Source organism: Pristis pectinata, chromosome 7 (assembly GCF_009764475.1).
Source record: "Pristis pectinata isolate sPriPec2 chromosome 7, sPriPec2.1.pri, whole genome shotgun sequence".
Lineage (NCBI taxonomy): Eukaryota > Metazoa > Chordata > Chondrichthyes > Rhinopristiformes > Pristidae > Pristis > Pristis pectinata.
The window spans coordinates 44081518-44107753 of NC_067411.1; the positions used below are offsets into that span (position 1 = coordinate 44081518).

At 44.8% G+C, this 26236-nt stretch overlaps 1 protein-coding gene across 1 annotated transcript in view; it reads right to left on the reverse strand.

The window, feature by feature from the left end:
• grin3a (glutamate receptor, ionotropic, N-methyl-D-aspartate 3A) overlaps positions 1–26236 on the reverse strand; it is a 163718-nt gene that overhangs the window by 91320 nt on the left and 46162 nt on the right. Inside the window, exon 2 of the mRNA XM_052019968.1 lies at positions 8983–9581. Coding sequence (XP_051875928.1) covers positions 8983–9581 — 599 coding nt within the window. The remainder of the gene's footprint in view (positions 1–8982; positions 9582–26236) is intronic.

Here is a 26236-nt window from a genome sequence, read left to right on the forward strand (position 1 = left end):
CAACTATAATATTGGGGATCCATACAAATAATCAACTTTACACATATGGTTAGGTCTTTTGCACTTGTAAATACAGGCACTAAAACTTGTTTGAGACTCACACTGCAAGATGTAGTCCTGAGGCAGTCTACAATAACAAGTCAGACCCTGGGAACGCCTGCAGCCTCCCAGGCTGACTCACAGAACCATAGAATGGTAGAACTCTTCAACTCATCAAGTCTCTGCTGGTTCCCAGTATGATCATTCCTTCAGTTCCACCCCCCACTTTCTCCCCTAGCTCTGTAAATTTTCTCAAATGTTTATCCAATTGATTTTGTTTCCACAACTCTTATAGATAGTGAATTTCAGGTTCTAAATATGTCTGTGTAAAGACATATTTCCTTACATTCTCCTCATAAATTTTGCCCAAAATTTTGAATCCTTGCCCCCCAGTCCTTGAAGCATCTACTATGGGTGCAGCTTCCCTCTATTTACTCTATGTAAACCAGACTTGATCTTGTTCAACCCATCAATACATTGAGGAACCAGCCAGGGAACAGGCTATTTTGGTTGTGCTGTTTTGTAACGAGACAGGAATAATTAATCATCTCATAGTAAAGGATCCCCGAGGAAAGAATGAAGATAGCATGGTAGAATTTCAGGTACAGCTTGAGGGTGACAGACATGCATCCTTAACTTAAATAAAGGCAATTACATTGGTACGAGGACGGGGTTAGCCAAAGGCACCTGGGAAAAAGAAAACAACAGTGGGAGACATTTAAGGAGATATTTCATAAATCTCAGCAAAGATATATTCCAGAGGGAAAGAAAGGCTGAAGAAGGATGCACCATCTGTAGCTAATTAAGGAACCACAAGGATGGTATTACACTGACAAAAATATGCATACAATACTTTAGGAACAGTTTCTCATATTTCACCTGGGTCGTCTACATCCTGATGGCGTGAACATTAAATTCTCCAATTTGAGGTAATCTACCCTCCTCTCTCTCCTCCTGATCTACCTGTTCCTCCTAAACCTACCACTTACCTCCCCCCCCAGTTTCTTTCCCTTCCTTCACCCACTTCTCTGCCGATCGCCCACACACACTCCTCCCACTGGGTCCCCTCCCCCACTGTTCCTATCTGCCCTCCCCACCTCCCTTATTTGGTTCCTTGCTTCACCTTTCTTTTCTATTAGATTCCATCATCTGCAGCCCTTTGTTGCCACCTCCTATCACCTCCCAGCCTCTGTCGCTATTTCCACTCTTCCCTCCTCCATTTGCCAATCACCCCTCCTCACCTGCATCCACCTCTCGCGTGCCAGCTCTCGCTCCATCCTTTCCCCTCACCTCTTTATACTGCCTATCACCCCTCAATATTTCAGTCCAGGTGAAGGATCTCGACTCAAAACATTGACTGTCCATTTCCCTCCACAGATGCTGCCTGACTGCTAACTTCCTCCAGCAGCTTTTTTGTGCTCCAGATTCCAGCATCTGCAGTCTTTAATCTCTCCATGCATACAATGTTGTAAAGATTAGTTGTAGGCCAGAGGTAGGAACTATTCAGAAACCAACATTGGATGACCAAAGCAAAATCATTGAGAGGGAACAGATAGAATATAATAATATAAAAACACATAGTAAGAGATTCTATTGGTATATAAAAAAACAGTAGCCAAAGTGAATGTTAGTCTTTTAAGGACGACACTGGGAAATAATAATGAGACATAGAGAAATGAAGAAATTCTAAACAATTATTTTGAATCGGTCTTCACCAAAGAAAAACCCAAAACATCCCAATAATAATAGATAATCAAGAGGCTATATGGAGAGAGAAACTTAAAACAACCTCTATCGCTGGAGAAGAAGTACCAGACAAAATTATGGGGCTAAAAGCCAAAAGTCCCATGGAAGTGGGTCTGGAGATGGTAGATGCATTGGTTACAATCTGCCAAAATTCCCCAGATTCTGGATAGATCCCAGAGGATTGGAAAACTATGAATGTGATGCACTATTCCAGAAAGCTGTGAGACAGAAAGCAGAAAAATATAGGCCAGTTTGCCTAATAGTTCATTGGGAAAATGTTAAAATTTATTCCTAAGGAGACAAAAACAGGGTATTTAGAGATCAGAAGCCATTCAAATTGATGGTTTTATGAAAGGGAAACTGTGTTTGACAAATCTGCCAGAGTTCTTTGAGGATTTAACAAAGAAGGTGGATAGAGGGGAAGCAATAGATGTAGCGTATCTGCATTTTCAGATGGCATTTGGTTAGGTGCCACATAAAAAATTACTGCGCAAGATAAGAGTGCACCAGGTTAGCAGTAATATATTGGCATGGATAGGGGTCAGCTGAACTAACAGGAAACAGGGAATTGGGATAAATGGGTCATTTTCAGGTTGTCAATCAGTAACTAGCTGGGATGCCATAAAGATCACTGTTGGATTCTCAACTATTCATAATCTGTATTAATAACTTGGATGAAAGGACCAAGCAAAATATAACCAAGTTTGATGATGATACAAAGATAGGTTGAAAACAAAGAACCTGAAAGGGATTTTTTTTTAGTATAATGTGCTAGAATGTGAGGTTATCCACTTTGGAAGGAAGAATGACAAAAAATGTTATTTAAACAGAGAGGGATTCCAAAATGCTGCTGAATAAAAGGACCTGGGGGTCCTAGTACATGAAACACAAATGTTAGTATATAGCTGCAGCAGGTAATTAGGAAGGCAAATGAAATGTTAGCAGGTAAAGGATATAGAGTATAAAATGGGGAAATCCTGATGTAACTTTAAAGGGCTCCAGTGAGTCCTAACCTGGAGTACTGTGTTCAGTTTTGGTTTCCATAACAAGACATGATTTCCTTGTACTGGATACTGAGAAGGTTCACTAGTTGATATGAGGATTTAACAAATAGGGTGGATAGAGGGGGACCAATAGATATAGTGTATTTGGATCTTCCTGAAGAAGTTGACAGAGGAAGAAAGATTAAGCTGGCTGGGCCTAAATACACAGGGGTTGAGAAAAAAGGTAGGAGATGTTATTGAAACATTTAAGAAGCTGAAGGGGGTTGGTGGGCTGGATGCTGAAGTGATGCTTCATCCAGTGGGAGGATCTAATCCAGATGAAACACTTTCAGAATAAGGGATCACCCAGTTACCATTTAAGATGGAAATAAGGAGGAAATTTTCCTCTCTGAGGGTTGTGAAGCTTGGAATTTTCTACCCCAGAGAGAAGTGTAGCTGGAGTCATTGAGTATACTCAAGGCAATGACTAAAGACATTTAAACTACAAAGGAGGAGAAAGCAGGAAAGAGGTGTTGAGGCCAATACTGAATCCACTATTATTTCACCAAATGGCAGAGCAGGTTCAAGAAGCTATCAAATTTTACACATAATGATTCCATCTACTGAAAGGTGCAGGATTGCTTGCAGAGCATTCACAGCCCAATTATTCCTGTCCACTGCTTATCTCATTAAATCTTCCTTCAAAGTTGCTGGCCTGTTCCTGTTTCTGAAGTTCTGAAGCTCTGAAAGGGTGGGCAAATGGAAAAGTTATGAGTCAGCAGTCTGGGGTTTTTATTTATTGAATTTATTGGCTTGGACACCGATTCCCTAGATGGGCTGGTAGCAGGCGAAACTCTCAGCAGTAGTACATGCTCAGGATGTCAGCCAGGTTTGTGGCTGGCTCCAAGCTTAACATCTCCTGCCATTGTGTTTTTGAAGTTGCATCTAGCCCATTACAGTTCAGTTAAAAATGTGCAGAGAAATGCATTTGGCCAGAGGTACTGTTTAAACGGATAGAAGAAAATCTGTTGATGATTGGCCAAGGTCCAAATTCAAACTGTTTTTTTTTCAGCCCTCCATGATAAAAGGACAGCATTAAATATCGGGCCTCTTTATTTAACATTCTATTCATATCAGCAGGTGATGCAAGAATTAGGTTGACACAACATACGACGATTTATGACTAATGTCTGAGGTAATTATGAATTAAGGTGATAGTGTAATCACAATGAACATCAAATTCATTTCACACTCACTGATTCCATCTATTAAAAGGTGCAGGACTGCCTGGATAGCATTCACAGCCCAATTATTCCAGCCCAATATTTGTCTATGTAAGTCTTCTTTCAAAGTTACTGGACCAACACCAAACAATTATTTTTCTGCTGAAATTATCTGACAGCAGAATTTGATGCTGGTGTGGACTCAGAATCAATGGCAGGTTTTTTTGGCTGTGGTTTTGAAGTTTCCTTTGCAGAAGAAGATCATCTACCAAAGGAAAGGCTTGCATTTGTATTACAATCGCAGGATGTCACAAGGTACTCTTCTGTCAATTAAGTTTTCACTTTTAGCGTAGTCACTGTCAAAATGTGAGAAAGGCAACAACCGATGAGTAAACAGCAAGCTCCCACAAACAGCAATTTGATTAATCACCACACAGAGTGTCGTGTTGTGAAATGTCAGATAAGCCACTTTGGTAGGATGAATAAAAAATGCAGAGGATTATTTAAATGGAGAGAGACTATAGAATGCTACTGTCTAGCGGGATCTGAGTGTGCTGTATATAAAACATATAAAAGTTAACATGCAGGTACAGCAAGTCATTGAGAAAGCAAATGGAATGATGAAGAGGTTGGAGAATGAAAGTGGGGAAGTCTTGCTGCAGTGCTACAGAGCATTGGTGAGATAACACCTTTAGCACTTCAGTTTTGGTCGACTTATTTAAACGAGGTACACAGATGCATTGGAGGCAGTGCAGAGAAGGTTGAGTCCTGGAATGATGTGTTGACCTGTACGGAAAGACTGAGTAGGTTGGGTTTTAGAAGAATGAAAGGAGATATCATTGAAACTTAAGATTCTGAGGGGACCTGACAAAGTAGATGCTAGGAGATGTTTCCCCTCCTGGAGGAATATAGAACCAGGGGATTATAGTTTCAGAATAATGGTTCACCCATGTATGAAGATGAGGAGGAATTTCTTCTCTCAGAGGATAATGAGTATTTGGAATTCTTTACCCCAGAGAGCTATTGAGGCTGAATTGTCGAATACCTTCAAAGCCAAGACAGGGAAGTCAAGAGTTATGGATAACAGGTAGGAACATTGAGCTCAGTGAAGCATGACTTCATTGAAAGGCAGAACATGTTCAATGGACTCTATGGGCTACAAATGCTACTGTTTCTTATCTTCTTATAGATCATCCGTTTTAGAGTTGCTAGTTCAGGGGTGAATTTTGCACAGGGTAATGAGATGAACATTTACCAGGATGAATGTTGGTCAGCGAGCAGACTGAATTTTGACCAGAACAAAGAGATGAATATTGCACAGAGCACCAGGGTGAATAACAGGCAGGTACAGGATGAATCTTACCGCTGGAGCTAAACAAAAGTTGCCCATGGCACTGGGATGATATTGGGCAGGACACCGGAATGAATATTGCCCAAGTAATGGAACAAATGTTGGCCAGGGCACCAGGATGAATGTTATTTAGGGCATCACAGTGAAGGTTGCCTAGGCCACATGATGAATGTTGCCCGAAGTATAGGGTGAATGGTACCCAGGAATCAGAACAAACCTTGGCCAGGTCACTAAATGAATGTTGGGTAGGGCATAGAATTCAATATTGTTGAGGGCATGGGCTAAATATTGCCTAGAGCATGGAATAAACATTGCCAGAGATCCACAATGAAAGTTACTCCAGAGTGTGGGATGAATATTCCCAAGATGAACCACCCTGCTCTTCTTCATACCAACTTCAAAGGATATTTATCATCCAATAAAGGTCTCATGTCTCACTCGAAAGGTGGCACCTCTGAAGAGCGCAACACTCGCTTCATACTGAACAGTTTCAGCTGGTGTTACATACTCATGTCTCTGAATGGCATTATCCACCCATTACCTCTTAATATCCAGACTGGGTTCACTACAGATTTTAAGCCAATTTTAACTCCACAGAAATTGTTGCCTTTAATGAGCAAGACAGCTAACTAATCCTCTCACATTCTTTGAGTTGTAAATAATAAAAGACAATATGGGGAAGAAGCAGATAATGGCTTTCAAACATGCAGTGCATGTAAAGGACTTTTGAAATTACAATCTTCATTACAACATAAAAAGTTGAAAGTAATGGTTTTGAAGATCTCCAGGTACCATTAAAAAATGAAAGATGATGCTCAGCCATCAAGCCAACTATGACACATCCGTGGCAAGATTTACTTCCTCACAGAGCTCCCTTGGAAGCCGTGTATAATTCAAGGGATATCAAAGTTACTTTCCTGTTCTGATTGGGAAATTAATGACGCTGGAGATGTATGGATCATGTACTAAACCAACAGAGGAAATGAACAGATTAGACACTACCCATGAAAGCAACAATGAAAATAAACAGGTTGTCCTTAAGGCAGAAAGACTTGAACCACATATTTTCTTTAAGTTCATGTTACAAAGCCCATTATGTGCTGATGAAGGGTGTTTTACATGAAATATCAACTCTGTTTCTCTTTCTACAGTTCCTGCCTGAACTTCCGAGTGTCTTCAGTAATTTTTGTGTTTATTTTGGATTTCCAGCATCTGCAGTTTTTTTTTGGTTTTCATCTACAATGTACTTATTGAGTACCTACCTAATTCAATGACTAATTCACAGAATTGAACTGAACGTAGAACATAATTTTATACACTTCCAACAGATCAACCTCTCAGTCTCCACCGTTCCAGAGAAAAGAGCCCAAGTGTGTCCAGCCTATCCTGATAGCACATGCCCTCTAATCCAGGCAGCATCCTAGTAAACCTCCTCTACACCCTCTCTAAAGCCTTGACATCCTTCCTATAGTGAGGTTACCAGAACTGCACACAATACTCTAAATGCGGCCTAACCAGACTTCTATAGAGATGCATCATAACTTCTTGACTCCAATACTTAATACCTCGATTAATGAAAGCAAGCATTCCATAAGCCTTCATCACCTTATCTACCTGTGTAGCCACTTTCAATGAGCCATGGACTTGTACCCCAAGGTCTCTCTGCTCTTCAATACTGTTAAGGGTCTTGCTCTTAAGGGTGTATTGCCTTTTGACATTAGTCCTACCAAGGTGCAACACCTCACATTTATCCAGGTTAAACTCCATCTGCCATTTCTCTGCCCACATCTGCAACTGATCTATATCACGCTGTATCCGTTGCCAGGCTTCTACACTATTCACAACTCCACCAATCTTGGTATCATCTGTAAACTTACTAACCCACCCATCAACATACTCATCCAGGTCATTTATTTACATCACAAACAGCAGAGGTCCCAGTACAGATCCCTGCGGAACAACACTACTTACAGGCCTCCAGACTGAATAAGTTCCTTCAACCACCACCTTCTGTCTTCTATGGGCAAGCCAGTTCTGGATCCACACAGCCAATTCTCCACTGACCCCATGCATCAGTTCTTGATTAACCTCTATGTGGGACCTTGTGAATTTGAAAATTGGACAAATGTATATGCAGACCAATTTTTTATTGCATGTTAAATGTAAATATCAACTTGGCACTGTGTCTTTTGCCTCCAAGTTAGAGAGTTGTGCATTCAAATCTCTTTATAACATCCAAGCTGACACTTCAATTCAGCACGAAGGTTGTGCTACATCAACAGAGGTGCTTTCTTTATTGTGAGATGCTCAATGGAAGCTGTTTACTTGTTCAGGTTAACAATCACATGGCACAGTTTGAAAAAAAAAGAATGTTTTGCTGATGTCCTGGCTAAGAGTTACACCCAGCCAGAAACAGACTGGGATCATGCCTCATCATTATCCATCTGGAAACTGGAAGAATGGAATTTCCATCCTGGTAGAACCAACTTAGTTTCAGAGCAATGAAAATGGGATTGTAGCCATGATGTGCTCTGCCAGGGAAAATGAAAACATCAACTAACTGGACCCTTAGGTCACTACAGTTGGTGAGACCTTGCTGTGAGTAATTGGCTATTGCAGTTCTTCCCATAGCAAAAGCAACCACTCTTCAAAAGTAAGTCACCGAGCAGAAAGCACCTTGGGACATCCTGAGGATGTGAAGGATACCATCAAAATACAAATTCTTTCTTCATCAGATCAGGCTTTATAGTCTAAATCAATCAACTTTGGACTTCATCTAATATATCTGTAATATATCCCTGATTTGGTTCGATATAAACTTTTTTTATTTAGTTCCCAATCCACCTCTTCAATGGTGATTAACCTTTGAATAGTTATGTGAGTCCTGAGTAACAATTCAGTGAAGAAAAACTGGTCTTCAATATGATCTTAATTTAATCCATATCTGACCAATTGCCACTAAACTTCCTTATTGATTCGTACTAAGTCTAGCACTAGCCACCAGAGCACTGATGTATTATAGCCCAGTGATTTCTCTGTGGTAAAAGCTCATGGAGCAAGCCATGCAGCCAAATAAAAAGAGAGGGGGATCCATCAGCTTCCATTATATCCAACAGGAAATTATAAGAGAGGGACCATAGGATCCAGGTCGGACCACACATGGAGTGGATGCAGACAGTCCTAGCACTGGCCACCAGCAGCCATGCTATTCAGAGTGTCGTCCCACATCTCAGCACTCAGAAATCATCCCACTCACCCCAACCCACGCACCTCCAGCTCTCACAGGCAGCCTCTCCACACCAAGTTGTGGGCAATTCATTGCTGGAATCACACCAGGTTCCCAACACGGCAGTGCAGAGTGCAAAGGCCCACCCCACGTTCCCAGCTCAGAAGCGCTGTCCATAGCACATCTCTGCCTGACCTGATGAGTGTTTCCAGTACTTGTTTTTTTTAAATGAAATGTTAATTCTGTTTCTCTTTCCAAAGATGCTGCCTGACCTGTTGAGTATTTCCATCACTTTCTGTTTTAATTTCAGATCTGCAGCATCTGCTTTTCATAAAATTTCATTTAATTATAGTGGTGACTTTATGAAAGAGTAATGCCATTACCAATTACACTCTTCAAGGCAGCAAATCTTACCTTGAAAGAAACTGGCCTGATGTTATATTAATTTCTTCCCAATGCATGCAGTTCGTTGTACTTGGAATGAGTGCCAGATCTGGCCTGACGTAGGTTGCAGTGGTCACTGCTCTGGCTATCAGTTCCAATGCATCTTGTACATAGTTGTGGAAAACAGGTTCAGTCGTTTTACCATGGGCCAACAGACCCATGGGCAATCCCTCAGTCCTCAGCTCCTCCACATTTTGAGAGTCACCTAGAATCCAATGGTGTTCCGCCAGCATCAATCCATAGTTAGCTGCCAACTGGAAAATCCTTTGGAAGTGGTCAATGTTACAGCCGAAAGTGATGATGGACAAAGACACCTCTTTAGCTGCGGCCAAGTACCCTTGAAGGTAACTTAGAAAATCATTGTCATCACTGTCTTCTGTGATGTTGAAAATGGTCCCGAGGTGAAACTTGGAATTGTTGTACAAAAGGCTGAGGAAGTTGGTCACGTTCCACTCTTGGCACAGAACCAGGCTGACGTCATACCAGCTATTCATCGTCAGGAGGAAAATAAGTATGTCTGCGTGGGTGGGGTGAGAATTTTCCAGGCTCATCTGCAGATGGAGGGGATTCTGTATGAATCAATAAAAAGAACAGATCAGCACAACAAAATCAAACTTTCAGTGTGTTTTTATCTGTGGAATTCAAACCAGTGCAATTTTGATTGAGTGGATACTCTGAGGATTCTCCCTCCGGTGGGGGCTTGGGGAGGCCAGAGATGGAGTTAGATTGGGGAGGTGGGTGGAGCTACAATTAAGAGCCATAGCCTGAGGGGTAAGGGGTTGATCCTTTAAGACTGGGATGAGGAGAAACCTTTCCTCTCTGTCCACTGTCTATTCATAACTGCGATTGAGATATATTTGGGCTATCTTCAAAGGTTTTAGGGCTGAGGAAAGATTAGATCAACTACAATCTCACTGAATGGCAGGGCAGTTGAAGTGGCTGAATGGCTTACTCCTGCTCCTATTTTATGTGTTCTTCACGTTCTTATGAAAGTAACTACACCCACTTTGGAATCAATTACAAATATATCTTAATTACCCTCAGGTATTAAGAAGACTAGAGCAAGTTTCAATTTCTTTGCAACGCAATGAGTTCTAAGTCTCAATTGTTGCTAAATTAGAAGATTGTGATCTTCAGGCAATATTAAACCTTTTATATTAGTGTATTTTCCATTCTTTGTTAGGTATTCAACCAATATGAGCAAATGAATAGGCTGTCATGAAAAAGGGATGAAGGGATTAATAGGCAGAGTTCCCACTGGAACCTAATGCATTACAAGTGGTGTAACATTCAGATAACTTTGCTAATTCTTACTCGTGTCTCTTTTAAGAGCTCATGTTGTTGACGCAGAGTGAGAATTGAGACTGAAGGTAACCTTTTATTTAACAGAGTCAGAAAATGATATGAAGAATATGAACAGTTTTATCAAATTAACAGGTATTCATATGAGATTTTCCCTTTGTTGCTATGCCAGCTTTTGCACTTAGAGGTCATAAAAATATTTTCCCAGGCCAGAGGGGATGTCAACAGTTTCAATCCCAGAAGTAAAGGGGGTGGGATTGACAAAGAATCACAGAGCACAGAAGGACTCTGGCCATTGACAAGTGCACTTTGGAATAAGGTGACCTAATTTCTCACAGCACTGCTCTAAAAGAGCTTTGCACTCAGAATGATGTCATTATGTATACACCCAAAGTGAAAACACCTCATCCACACATGCATGATTAGTGACCGAATGTGTCAGGTAGAATATCCAGGGTTAGGCGACTTGACCTGACGACCAGCATTCAAGTTCAGAAAATATTGATTTTCTATGATGTAGTGCTTAAAAAAAGCAGTGTTACGGTGACCTAATTTCAAGGTAATTTTGCTTCCAAGAATAGATCACTTCATAAGACAAGTGGGAGCGAGCTCCATGTTCCAACTTTCCTTGCCCTAACACTCTATTTCTGCCCATAAATGCTGATGTATATTGGCAACAGAATTTTTTTTCTGATTATGGAGTGTCAATGGTTTCAATTGTCCTACCCAATTGTACAACTTGAATTAAGAGCAGTAACCCTATCAACTTGAACTTTTAATTCAGAACAAATTAGTTCAAAACTTGTCTGACCTTCCTTTATAAAGATCTCCTGTACTTTCAGAATAAAAGAAAATAATTGAGTGCAAGGTAGTTTCTCAGGTGTAAGAAAAGCTTTGTCATTGCCTTTGAAAGCTGGTGTGCCTGTAAAAGCACAGCAAGAACACTTACTTAATTATTTCGAAAAGCTTGGAACTGATTTTGTTAAATAAAAGCATTCGTTTTCCTTGCTGCTTTTTCTCTGCCTCACATTTATATGCATGTCCTTTGAAAGGGTTGACTGAATGTTGAATTAGGGCTGGTGGAAAAGATTGCCCTCAGAGACATAATTTTAGAATTCATTCACATTTAAACATTTCCCAGTGAGATTTTTAACTAGTCGCAAAAAATGACCGATACTTAGAAAACAAATTTGACCTTTACAAATCCAAGAAATGGTGGTGTTATGATTCTGTGATTTAAAGGTTAGTTCTAGCTTTAAAAATCATGCTTGCACTTATGTGCTGCTTAAATGGTTATGGCAAAAGATGAGTCCTCAGAAAAAAAATTATTAAGGGACTTTGTGCAAACCACCAGAAAATGTGTTCTGATGAAGTGTCATTAACCTGAAATGTTAATTCTGTTTCTTTTTCCACAGATGCTGTCTGACCTCCTGAGCGTCCCCAGGATTTTCTGCTTTTATTTTAAAAACGGAGGTAAATTTGGCTTAAGTTGTTCCCTCTGCTCTGTGTTATTTACATTTTTCAAGAAAGGAACTGTAATACAAAATAATGCAATTGCTGGAAATCTACAGTAAAAGAGAATGGTGGAAATAATCAGCAGGCACCTTCTCATGCAACGATAGGAGATGAAACTGTTCCCCCTTTATCTTTTCCCTTCCCACTATCTGTGGACCTAAACACTCCTTCTAGGTGAAGCAGCAATCTGGTTGCGCTTCTTTCAATTAAATGTACTGCTCACAATGTGATTTCCTTTGTATTGGAGAGACTAAATTCTGGATGACTGTTTTACAGAGTATCTTTGTTCAGTCTGGAAGTATGACCCTGAGCTTCCAATTGCTTGTTACTTTAATTCTTCATTCCACTCCCAATTTGACCTTTCTATCTTTGTTCCAAGAAGCTTAACAGAAGGTCAAGGATCAGCCAGCCTCTCATCGTCATCCAACTACACATGCCTTTGAGACACCACACTGAATTCAACAATTTCAGATAACCAGCCTTCCCAATTTGTGCAGTCTGTTCTGATGCGAAGTCATAAACATATAATATTAATCCAGCCTTGTTACTGATGCTGCTTGATCTGCTGGGTATTTTCAAAAACTTTCAAAATATTTTGAAAAATACTTTTATCCTCATTCTCTTTTACTTCTGATTTCCAGCAATTGCTGTGTACTGCAGTAATTCCATCACTCTTTTTGTTCTCTTTCCTCTGTTCTCACTCATCTCCTATTTATATCTACTCACGATGAATAAGTGGCAATTTACACACCTTCACCCCAGCAGCCCTCCTCTCCCCCAACACTCAGCCAGACCACCATGTGTATCATTCACTCCCTTCTAGGTCTCCACCCCGCCACCAACATTTCCTATGTTGTCTCCACCCCTCCTTTCTCTGCAACTCAAAGCATGTTTGATTTCTCTGGTAAAAGTTCATCAATCTGAAACATTAACTCTGTTTCTTTCTCCTTAAGTGCTGCCTGAACTGCTGAGTATTTCTGATATCCTTTGTTTTAATTTCACATTTCCTGCATCTGCAATTTTGTTTTGTTTTTTCAGCAAATAATATAAAGCCTCATTGCAAGGTTTCTAGAGGAAGTAAGCTTGCTGTTATGAAGTTAGAATAAGGCATTCTCATTGAAAACAGGGTTACTGCCTTGGGAAACTGAATTAACATAGAACAGTACAGCACAGAAGCAAACCCTTAGGTTCACGATGTTGTGCCAAACTAATTAAACCAGTAAGTAAATGCCTAAACTAATCCCTTCTGCCTACACAATGTCCATATCCCTTCATTATCTGCACATTCATGTGCCTATTTAAGAGCCTTGAATGCCTCTATCATATTTGCCTCCATTATCACCCCTGACAGCACATTCCAGGCACCCACCCCTCTCTGTGTAAAAACCTTACCCCACACATCTCCTTTGAACTTACCCCTTCTCACCTTAAATGCCCTCTAATGTTGGACATTTCGACCCTGGGAAAAAAGACACCTAGCTATGCTCATAATCTTCTATCAGATCTCCCCTCAGCCTCTGCCACTCCAGGGTAAACAACCCAAATTTGTCTAACCTCTCCTTATAGCACATACCGTCTAATCCAGGCAGTATCCTGGTAAACCTCTTCTGCAAGCTCTCCAAAGCCTCCACATCCTTCCTGTAATGGGGTGACCAGATTGAATGCAATACTCCAGATGTGGCCTAACCAGAGTTTTATAAAGCTGCAACATAACTTCGCAACTCTTGAACTCAATGCCTTGACTAATAAGGCAAGCATGCAATACACCTTCTTTATCACCCTATCAACTAGTGCAGCCACTTTCAGGGAGCTATGGACTTGTACCTTAAGCTCCCTCTGTATATCATCACCTTTAAGGGCCTTGCTATTAACAGTGTACTGTTCTTTATTGTACTGTCAGGGACAGTATACAGCCCCTGAATTGTATTATTTAAGTTCATATTTATATTATAGTCATTTCATATTTTCATGCAGCACAGTGGTTCAAAAGAATTGCTGTCTCACAGCTCTAGCAACCTGCGCTTAATCCCGACCTCACGTGTTGTCTGTGGGGAGTTTGTATGTTCTCCCTATGACTAGATGGGCTTCCCCTGGATGCTTAGGTTTTCTCCTACATCCCAAGGGTGAGCAGTTTGATGTGCTAATTGGCCACTGTAAATTGCCCCGGTATAGGTGATTAGCAGGAGAATCAGGGTGGAGTTTGTCCGCATGTATGAGAGAATATGTTACTGGGAAATAAATTGAGGAATGGGACTGATGAAATTGCTCTGAGAGCTGGCATAGACTTGATGGGCTGCATGGCCTCCTTCTATGTCATAAGTAAATATGAAGTACGATATATAAACACGGAATTATACATTACATTTAAAGTCGGCATGCTGACAATACAAATAATGACAGAAATCAATTACAACAGCATTATCTATATAAACTACCAGGATAAAATAAAAAACAATTTTGACACTCTGCACAGCAGAAACAGCAAGTTGCATTTTTATGACAGCGTTTTGCAGAAATGTTGTTCGACAGATCTCAGGCAGTCACCTAAAGGTAGAAATTTACCACAGAGTTGGATTTCAGCAATGAGATGTTGGGACAACTGAAGGGATAGAGAGAAAGAGAGAAACAAACAAACTGCTGGAGGAACTCAGCAGGTCACACAGTATCTGTGGGAGGAAAGGAATTGTCAATGTTTCAGGACGAAACCCTGAGAGGTTTAGTGCAGGGATTCCAGAGCTTAAGACACTGGCAGCTGACGGCATGGCTGCCGTTGGTGGAGCAAGTAAAATTGCAGATGATCAAAGGACTAGAAATGGAGGGCTGTAGGGCTGAAGGTTTCAAAATCATTTGAAGCAGGCTGCATTTGTTTGCTTTACGAACGAATTCTGCCAGTAAGCTCTCCAGGGTGATTCTGATGTCTCATTTAAAATGCATAAATTGCCTCAGCTTTGTACATGGGAAAGACAATTAAAATCCAATTCAGTAACCCACAACCATGTTGTTCTAATTATGAGTTAATTAGCTCTTTGTTTGTTGGTACACTTGGTAACAAACCTACAGAAAAGAACAGATCTTACTGAAGCAGGGTTGTCTAGTTCTCAAAGCATAGTTCACTGTGTAAACATAGCCACAGAATTAAAGGTTATTGGAGATTGAAGTTTATTAATATCAACAATACTCTCAAAGCAGATTTGATAGCTTCTAGGGCCAGCTAATGCATAAGAATTGATATTTAAAATAGCCATGAGGAGAAAAGGCTGCTGATTATAATAAGATTTAACCAATTACCAATCTCCTGAGGCTGGTTCTCAGAACTAAAAGTGAAATGTTTATTGTGCACATAGAAAAGAACTGATGTTTACATCAATAGCTATGATTATTTTAGAATTGAAAGAAGGCAAGACTACATTTGTGGTTGGTATCGTGTAATTATAGTCACTTACCATTGGGTACTTGTAACAAATCGAAAAGTTTTAAACACAATTTCCCACTTCAAAAATCAGAGTTATTGTTCCCTCTCCCCTCCCACACCACCCCAATCCCTTCTAACCCCACCTCGGAACAAGGATTTGAATCTCTGTCTGTTTACAAAGCCATTAAAAATAGCTAAAAACAATGTCTCTGGTTTTTGAAACTGTGTCCTGAGGTGGTATAATTGTCCAGTCTATACGTGTTTATATTGTGCTTGAGTGAGTGAACAGCCTTTCAAGTCGAACTTGCATGGAAATTTAAAGAGACCGAGTGGATTTTATTTTTTCACAGCTTGGCTCTATTCTTTCTCCCCTTGTCGCATCCTTTCCCATTAACATCTGTGACACCTCTGATCCCCTCCACTGCTTTGAGAAAGAAAGGACTGCAGATGCTGGAATCTAGATGAAAAACACTATGATGCTGAAGGAACTCAGCAGGCCAGGCAACATCCATGGAGAAAAGCAGGCGGTCAACATTTTCTCTACGGATGCTGTCTGGTCTGCTGACCTCCTCTGAAACGTCAACTACCTGCTTTTCTCCACGGATGCTGCCTGACCTGCTGAGATCCTCCAGCATCATAGTTGTTCCCTTCACTGCTTTGACAGTTTCCAGTATCTTTGTCACAACAAGCTCATCCTCACCAAGAGTGCCCAATCTCTCCATACCTCCATGCCACAACAGGATGATCTAATTGCCTTTCACTTCTTCCTTGACCTGATACCCAACCTGTTCCCCTCTTTGCCACCTTCCTTCGCCTGAATGAAGTCATTATCACATTGAATAACTTCTTTAACTCCACAAGGAGTGAAAGGAACTTAATTTTTTTTTACTGGTATGGTTGTGTAAATCTATTACTGGTGCAGTTGGATCATAAACATAATTTAGTCACTTTCTTACCAGGATGTCATACCAGCCTGTACCAGCTTCATTCACCTCTCAGTTCGCCCATTTTCTCCCAGTCAAAAGTGTTGCATAAGTCCAAGCTGTAGGGATACTTGGAACAGTCCTTTTTCAGCCCTATACAGGCCCGCTTTCTCACCTCTTTCTCTGAAATGCTAATGACTCTATTGACTGGAGCCCAGACGAAGGATCTCAACCCAAAACATTGACTGTCCATTTCCTTCCTTAGATGTTGCTCAATCAGTTGAGTTCCTCCAGTGTTTTGTCTCTTGGTGTCCACCTATCACATCCATTCACCTCGTTCACTCCACACCTCCTTCCCTGCAAGTTAAAATAGGTTTCACTTCTAACTTGTCTCTGATGAAAAGCCATCAACCTGAAACTTTAACTGAATTTCTCTCCACAGAAACTGCCTGAAGTGGCAAGTGTTTCTGTTTTTATACTGTATCTGCTTGAGCTGATATTGACTCAGGATTATCTTCACAGGAATAAATGAACGAGGTTCAATTTTTGAGTACGCATCATCATCTTTCTGTTCAGCAGGTTGAAGGGCTGAATGACCTTGGTGTAGCAGCCAGCATAATCAAAGACCCCACCCACCCGGGACATTCTCTCTTCTCTCCTCTTCCATCGGGCAGAAGATACAGGTGCCTGAGGGCACGTACCACCAGACTTAAGGACAGCTTCTACCCCACTGTGATAAGACTATTGAACGGTTCCCTTATACAACGAGATGGACTATGACCTCACGATCTACCTTGTGACCTTGCACCTTATTGCACTGCACCTTCTCTGTAGCTGTGACACTTTACTCTGTACTGTTGCTGTTTTTACCTGTACTACATCAATGCACTTTGTACTAACTCAAGGTAACTGCACTGTGCAATGAATTGACCTGTACGATCGGTTTGTAAGACAAGCTTTTCACTGTACCTCGGTACAAGTGACAATAATAAATGAATACCAATAATAAACCAATACCAATAAACCAATACCTACTCCTGTTCCTGTTTCTCTATGTTCTATATTTCTATGGGCCAGCAAAACTCAGGGGAAGGAAAATGTTAAATCTAAGACTGATAAAATGTTGTTAACTGAATATGGAGAAGAGATGGGAAGATAGTAGTTGGGTCACAGTTCAATCATAAATCTCAAATAAAATGCAAAATTCAGCAGGTCAAGCAGCATCCGAGGAGAGGGAAACAAAACTACACTTAAGGTCTATGACTTTTCATCATCTTATTGTACAGCAGAATGAGCATGAGGGCCTGAATAGACTACTTCATTTTCAAGGTGTCATGTCTTTGTCTAGATCGGAGCTTCATTTGTGTCTTATTTGAATTGTATACACCACAGGTAGATACCTTTAAGTGTATATTTATTGACAACTCCTGTAATCATGAGCTCACCTCCCCTGTTCTCAGGAAGTACATGAAGGAGGAGGTGATACCATATTAAAACACTAAAGTGCATGAATATTCAGGAAAATCAAACACAGGGTTTCACAACCAATCCATTATTTAATGTAATTGCTCTGAAGAAGCAACATACAAAAAGGAGGAACAGTGATGATAATTGAAGGACAGAGCAAGGCATTTTTGAATAAGCGTAAGCCACATGAGGTTCTTAATCAAAGAACAAAGCCTGGTGACCGTAACAGGAAGGTTTTGGATACATCAAACACTTCAATGCAGAGAAGGTAAAGAAATGTCTTGATTTTTACATGGAAACATTAAACTTTATGGGGTTTATTAAAAAGTTGGATGAATAATTAATTATACTTGCAAGGTGTTGCACTTTGGGAGGTCAGATGTAAGGGAAAAGTATACAGTTAATGGCAGGACAGTTAACAGCATTTTCCAAGCATTAGCTTCCTGATAGTGGCAACACAAGAAAATAGGATGATAAAGAAGGCGCATGGCACGCTTGCCTTCATTAGTTGGGGCACTGAGTATAAGAGTCAGGAAGTCATGTTGTAGCTGCATAAAACTTTGGTTAGGCCACACCTGGAGCATTGTGTGCAATTCTTGTCACCCCAGAAGAATGGGGAAGCTTTGAAAAGGATACAGAAGAGGTTTACTAGGATGCTGCCTGGATTAGAGGGTATGAGCTATAAGGAGGGATGGACAAACTTGGGTTGTTTTCTCTGGCGCATCGGAGGCTGAGGGAAAACCAGATAGAAGTATATAATGTCAATTACCAGAGGACGTGTGTTTATGTTTTTTTACACAGAGAGTGGTATGTGCTTGGACTGGGCTGCCAGTGGTGGAAGCAGACACAATAATGAGTTTTAAGAGGCTTTTAGATATATACATGAATATGCAGGGAATGGAGGGATATGGATCATGTGCAGCCAGAAAGTGATTTTGCTTAATTTGGCATTTTGTTTGGCACAGACATCGTGGGCCGAAGGACCTGTTCCTGTGCTGCACTGTTCTATGTTCTATTTAATATTTCCTTTTGACTTAGGAGACCATTCAGCCCATTGAGTCTATGCCAGCTCTCCTAATTCTCCATTACTTCTCTGAACTCAATTCTCTCTCACATGCCCATGAACTCCCAGTGGATTCTCCTACCATCCACCTCCTCTATGAGTAACTTACACTGGCCAATTAACATACCAGCATGTGGAATGCAGATGGAGACCTGTTATCTTTTCCCCGCTTTTGTCTTTGTAAATAAATCATTTAACTCTAAGACTGTGTTCAGAGTCCTTATCCTTCGAGACCTTGAATCTGTTTCACAACAATTGGCACTGCGAGCAGGGTCTCAAAGGTCTTGGCTGAACACAGACGCGGAGATGGATGTTCTGGAATGCGGCAAGAGAGCCAGTGCAGGCACGGAGGATAGGATTCCCGGGTGGACTGAGGAAAGCGAGGGATTTGGAGCTTGGCCAGCATGCTGACGGACCATGGTAAACCAGTGGACTGGGCTGAGCAGTTAGACCCCCATGGTGAGAAACTGGGGCACCACGTGGTCGCCCTCCTCCAGAAGTCAGGGTTCCCCAAGGCCAAAGGGAGTCAAAGGAGTGCCTTCTGGCTGTTTGCATCCCTCCTGAGACGCCAGGTCAGGATTACTGGCCAGATACAGAATACATGTCTCCAGAAAGACAAGGAGATAGAGGCGCTCCAGCAGCGCCGCTGTACGCTGCAGGAGGCAGTCCAGGCTGCCCAGACCCGAGCCAACGATCTTGAGGCCAGAGGTACTGAGGTCACCTGCAGGCTGATTCAACTGCAGCAGGTGCAGGAAGCCCGCTGGTCTGGCTGGCAGCCGGACCCACTCAGCATTCGAGCCTTGGCCCAGTGCAGCGACAAGCTGGACGCATGGCTGGGGATGGGGATATATGGATGGATAATGACAAGGAGGGAGTGCCCGAGGAGCCTGGGTCTCATCACACCCACCATCCCCCCTATGCACCCGAACCCCTGCATGCTTGACCCGTCATCATACCGTGCCAGGTCCACCACGGTAGGGAGGGGAATGGGGATGAGTCCACTGTAAGGGGAAGTGCCCGTGGTTCCTCCGAGACTATGGAGACCCGGGATTTCTCCATCAAGGAGCTGACCCAGCTTGCGGATCGGTACGGCCAGTGGCCGGGTGAACACCTGGCTGCATAGCTGCTCCGACTGTGGGATGAGGGCTCCCCCAACGTTAGCCTCTCTCACCAGGAAGCGAGTGCCCTGGGGAGCTTGTCCAACCAACAGAGCATTAACAATGCCCTGTGGGCGCCACCAGGAGGGACCGGGGATGACGCTACCCTGTGGGATCAGGTAGTGACCGCCGTGTGGGTCCGGTGCCCTACCCTCCTCAAATGGTATTTATATGGGCAACTGCAATGGAGCACGGTCAGTGAGGGCACCAGGGTCATTAGGGAATGGGTGCTGATGACCGGTATTTATGAGAGGGCCAGCGATCGCGAGTTTTTAGAAAACACCAGAGTGACCAGTGCACTAGTGGGGTACCTGGTCGCTACCGCGAGCCCCGAGTTGAGGCCAGTGGTCCTGCCCCTCATGGGACCAGCTAGTGGGAAGACCTTATGGGATGCCATCACCTTCCTGGAAGGGCTAGAGTACATGCAGCGGGGGGTGCCCACCCAGGTCTGTAGAGCGGAGACGAGGCCTGGAGACGCAACCCCTCATTTCATGCGCAAACAGTTATACCTGGACCTGTTGTGCGCAGGGGTGGACCGCGCCAACAATAGATGGGGTCCTGACCTCTGCCCTTTACGTGCGGTGGAAAGAGCTGTGCAGGGGGAAGTCCGGTCGGGGGAAGACCCACAACCACCCGACACCAAGTCCGACACAGGGCGCCCCCAACCGCCGGACCACGTGGGCTGCCCCTGCTGACACTGACACTGCCTCCGCCCCTCCCCCCAACTCGAAACAGTCTCTCCTGCCCTCAGGGCTGAGCTCTGGGACCTGCTGAGACAGGAAGTGGCCCATCTCTGCCAGCAGGAACCTTCACCCACGGGGTGGCAGACCTCCACCCCCCTCCCATAGGATGAAGGCCAGCATCCCCGGCGCATTTGTTCCATTGCCCTCCCCCGCCCGGAGAACCTAAGGCCTGTAGCGGTACATTGGGGAAAGCAGAACGTACAGAGGTGGATGGCACTCGTCGACACGGGTGCCCAACACACCATCATCCCGGGCAACCCCGCCGGGTGGAAGGGGGCACAGATGCAGATAGAGGGGTTGGGGGGTTCCCTTTTGCCTGAGAGGGAAGTCATGGTCCGCATGGCCATCGGGAACCAACTTCCTCGACCGGTAATGGTTTTAATAGCGGCCTCACCTGAGTGCATCCTAGGGATCAATGTCTTAAAGGGACAGTCCCTTCATAGCAACCAGGGCAAGTTCACTTACGGAGTTGCACGGGCCACTGTGGTAGTCGAGGCAGCCAAATGAGAGGCAGTTGTTGCTCCCCCCCCCACCCCCCCCCAAGGTTGTCTGTATGAATGCCGGGGGGACACCAATACATCACTGAGGCCATCCAAGCCCTGCTGGGGGAGGGCGTCGTCAGACCCGCAGCCTCTCCCTTCAACAGTCCCGTCTGGCCCATCCACAAAAAAGAATGGGACGTGGTGCATGACGGTGGACTACAGACACCTTAATAACTCTGCCGCCGCACCCCCCCCCTTCACTGCCGCCGTGCCTGACATAGTCACTCTAGTCGACGATATTGCGGGGCGCCCAGTCAAACCATGGTATGCAGTTGTGGATTTGGCCAATGCATTCTTTTCCATCACAGCTCCCAGGATCAATTCACATTCACCTGGGATGGGAGACTATACACATTTTGCCGTCTGCCCCAAGGCCACATTCATATTCCTACGATATGCCACTGTTTAATCTCCCGGGATTTGCAAGGCATTGAACTCCCCCCAGAGGTGTCAGCTGCCCATTACATCGATGACACTGTCCTACAAGAGACCATTGTCTCAGAGGCTCTTGATATGCTAATCTTCTCCCTCAGAGAACGGGGCTGGGCTATTAATATGGATATATTAATATTAATACAGGGCCCCAGCCAGAATGTCCTGTTCCTTGGGATACAGTGGCACTCAGGCCAGCGACATATCCCTGAGGCTGCCAGGAATAAAATTTTAAATTTTGCCGTCCCCTCCAATAAAACTGACACCCAGAGCTTCGTGGGACTCCTAGGCTATTGGCAGCAGCATATACCCCACCTCACCATGCTCCTTAGACCGCCTCTATAGGGTCTCTCAGAAGAAAGACACATTCTCATGGGGACTCAAACACCAGGCTGCCTTTGAAACAGCAAAGCAAGCTGTTGAGCAAGCACTGCCACTTGCTCCCTGCCAGGCAGGTGTCCCCTTTGAGTTACAGGACTCTGCCAGCGAGGCAGTTGCCGAATGGAGCCTCTGGCAGGAGGTCTAGGGGTGCAGAGTCCTGCTCGGCTTTTGGACCAAATCTCTGCCTGAAGCTGCTGCTCGCTACAGTCCTTTCGAGTGCCAGCTGCTTGCCTGCTATCTGGCGCTCCTTGCCACCAAACACCAAACGGGCACCGACCCTATTGTCCTTCACCCCCACCTGCCCATAATGTGTTGGGTCAAGTCCACTGATTCCACCCACAAAGAGGGCCGGGCCCAGAGGTCCTCTATAGTGAAGTGGAAATGGTTTATTGCCAACCGAGCCGAACCTGGTCCAGAAGGGGTCAGCCGCCTCCACGAGGAGGTCATGTCCTTCCCACAGTCCCAGGACCCACCCCCAGACATGCCTGAAATCCAACCCTCCCCTGCGTCCTGGGGCCAACCCTTCGACTCCCTCGACCCCGAACGAAAACTGCATGCCTGGTTCACAGATGGCTCCAGCCGCTAGAAAGGGGGGAAGCAATATTGGAAAGTGGAGGCACTTCATCCCACCACGGGAAAATCTTTGACCATAGAGGGAGCGGGTGGACCTAGTCAACTTGCTGAACTGGCAGCAGTAGCGCTCACCCTACAGAGCACCACTGGGCCGGTCCACATTTATACCGACTCTTGGGCAGTGGCCAACGGTATGGTGGTGTGGATGGCCCGGTGGCACGAAATGGGTGGGAGATTCATGGACGCCCCTCTGGGGACAGGGACACTGGCACTTTATCTGGGATCAGGCCGCCCAAAGACAGACTTCAGTCCACCATGTGGATGCTCATACCCACAAAAATCCATGAGGCTATACATAATGCCGCCGTGGACCAGGCTGCTCAAATATGCTGTGCCACCGCTTCCCCAGATGAACCTGACCTCAGTGCGTTGGCTGCATGGGCACACCGCAAGAGCGGTCACCTTGGGGCCGACGGTACACGGCACTGGGCACAGTAATTCGGGGTCGCCCTGACATTGGATCAATATAAGACCACTGTTGCTAACTGCCCCATCTGCCAGCAAGTGAGGCCACGAGGCTGGCCAGCAGGGCCGCCGGGTCACATTTGCCGCGGCACGGGTGCGGGTCGCGTATGGCAGATAGACTATATCGGACCGCTCCCACGCCAAAACAAAAAGCAGTACGCCCTGATGATGGTGGACACATACTCTGGTGTCCTGGTGGCGGTGCCCTGCGAGAGGGCCGACCAGAATAGCACCATCAAGGGATTGCAGCACCTGTCCTCCATCTATGGAGTCCCGTGGGAGGTACAATCCGATCAGGGCTCACAATTTGCTGGGGCTAAAGTCCAGAACTGGGCTGCTGAGACAGGGAGCTCGTGGCTGTTCCATATTCCCTACCACCCACAGGCATCAGTCCTGATTGAGAGAATGAACAGCCTGCTTAAAGAGAAAGTATGCACGCTAACGCCCTCCTGCACATTGCAGGGGTGGTTGAGCGTGCTGCAGTAGGCCGTCGACCAGCTGAATACAAGGCCCACTGGCCAAGGGGTGTCCCCACTGTCCCGCCATCTGGCACACTCCCCACCTCTCGACTTGCAAGACACCGAACCCTCCGAGACCGAGGACTCAGGGAGAGTACAGGTACGACAGCCACAGGGTCCCCCTCAGAAGGGAGAAGTTGTCGCGTGTGATTCCGGGTCACACTAACCTATACTGTCTTCATACCCAACACGTGACCTGACGAGAATATGCCTGTTCCTCAACCCTGCCCCCCCCCCCCCCACCGCACCCTACAGGATAATGGCATTACTCCAGTCATCCCTTCTGTCCACTGTGATGATCGGCATCGGGATGTCTGCCAACACCTTCGTCAGAGTCGCCTACGAACTTGCCAGCACCACTAATAAATCAGACTGCTGGATCTGCGTGTGAACCCCATCACAAGCTGATGAAGTTCTGCCACTTACGCCGATCCCACTGGATGACTTACAAATGAACTGTTTACACAGACTTTTCGCTCCTATGGGGTTTGACATATCTGTTTGGTGGGGGGTGGGAGGGAGCGAATGGCAGTCCCCCACCACTCCCCTCACCACTACATAACGTCTCTTCCAGCGAGCCCCAATGGGGTGGGTCTTTCAGGAACTGGTATTTCCCTCCCTTCAATTTGACCTCCACCCGAGTCCCGACGCTCAGGGTCATTCCACAGCCGCTGAGCAAGCCTAAGGAATGCTGGTGCAGGCTCCCGAATGAGCACAGGTCCACCCTTTCAATTGGCCACAGTGACTGCGAGCGAAACTGGTATCTGGGTGCCTCAGTGACCACTGCTGATGGTGCCACTACGCTGGGGGCTCCCTGGACTTTGAACGGCACCCACTGGATTTGCGGCCACCATGCCTACCTGTGGGTCCCCATGAGCTGGTATGGTTGCTGCTTTCCAGCATTTGTGGTGCCCTATATCCATGCCCTACATAACCTTGGGGAGCACCCAGCATACAGCAGCCACCGGGACAAGAGGGCCATCACGGAGGCGGAGAGGTTTTGGATGATAGCCTTTACCATATATGGTGCGGCCCGATTGTCCTGTGAGGTCATCCAGACGGCCAGCGTGCTCGAGGCTCTGGCCAACAAAATGGCAGTGGCAATGGACGGCAGCTGAGTTGATGTCTATCTGGATGGTCGCCCTGCAGAATCGAATGGCCCTGGATTACCTACTCACTGCGGATGGTGGTACCTGTGCAGCGATTGGTAAGGAGTGCTGCACATTTATCCCTGATGAGTCAAGGAAGATCACCCACTTGGCTGCTCACATTCGGGACTCGGTGGCTAAAATTCAAAAACCAAGGGACCAGCTCCTCCAGCATGACACCTCATGGGGAAACTGGTGGTCGTTTGGGTCTCTGGGGGGATGGTGGGCAACTGTCATCCACTGGGCAACTGCTCTCATTCTCATTGTCATTGCTGTCTGTATATTGTGCTGTGCTTGCCAGGTTATTAACAGCACGTCTGTCCTTCATTAATACTGTACACTGACACATAGTTCTAGGCTTATTAATAGTTGTCACCATGATTGGCGAGTGGTGTGACTTTCGAGGGGTGGATTGTATTGTGGAGAGCCGTGGCTGTCATGTGACAGCACTGCCCATTACCTAGTCAAAAGACAAACCACTGTCAATCAAGGTTTTGCTCCACCCCACCCATCAGTGCACAACTGACCATTGGACCCTTTAAGCACCTTTGTACTCGGCCTCGGGTCATTGGCCTTTTGTGATCTACTAGTCCTTGCTGGCACCGGGCCATTGGCCTTTTTGAACTACCTGGGCTGGACCACCCAGCCCTGCAGCACTATAAAGAGTGCCACATATGCCTGGTTCGCTCTCATTGATTGCTCTGAAGAATCGTGAAACGACGCTGGAGAGACCGCTAGTAAGGTGTGCACTTCAACAGGGTTAGGAGCGTTCTGAGTTAATATTCCCAGTAGCGTAGAGCCCTGCCTGCACTGAGCCAAGGGGTGGCGGGTACCGTATTGCTTTTCCTTGATTGTTTGTACCCAGTTCGTTTTGTGTGTGTGTGTGTGTGTGTGTGTGTGTGTGTGTGTGTGTGTGTGTATTTTACCCTTGTTGCGATTTTCCCATGCTTGCTATCACCGGTGCACGTGTGTGTGTTGCCCCCGTTACCTTTTCCCCATGTTTGTCTTTGTAAATAAATCATTTAACTCTAAGACTGTGTTCAGAGTCCTTGTCCTTCGAGAACGTGAATCTGTTTCACAACAGCATGTAAAAAGGGCAATGTTACAGTGGTCATGGAGGATTTCAATATGCAGGCAGATTGGGAAAATCAGGTTGATACTGGATTCCAAGAGAAGGAATTTATAGAATGCCTATGAGATGGATTTTTAGAGCAGCTTGTGGTCGAGCCCAACAGGGAAAAGGCAATTCTGGATTTGGTGTTGTGCAATGAACCAGATTTGATTAGGGAGCTTGAGGTAACAGAACCCTTGGGAGGCAGTGATCATACTATGATAGAATTCACCCTGCAGTTTGAGAGGGAGAGGCTAAAATCGGATGTATCTGTACTACAGATGAGTAAAGGTAACTACAGAAGTATGAGAAAGGAGCTGGTTGAAGTTGATTGGAAGGGGAACCTGGCAAGGATGACGGTAGAGCACCAATGGCAGGAGTTTCTGGGAGTAGTTCAGAGGATGCCAGATCA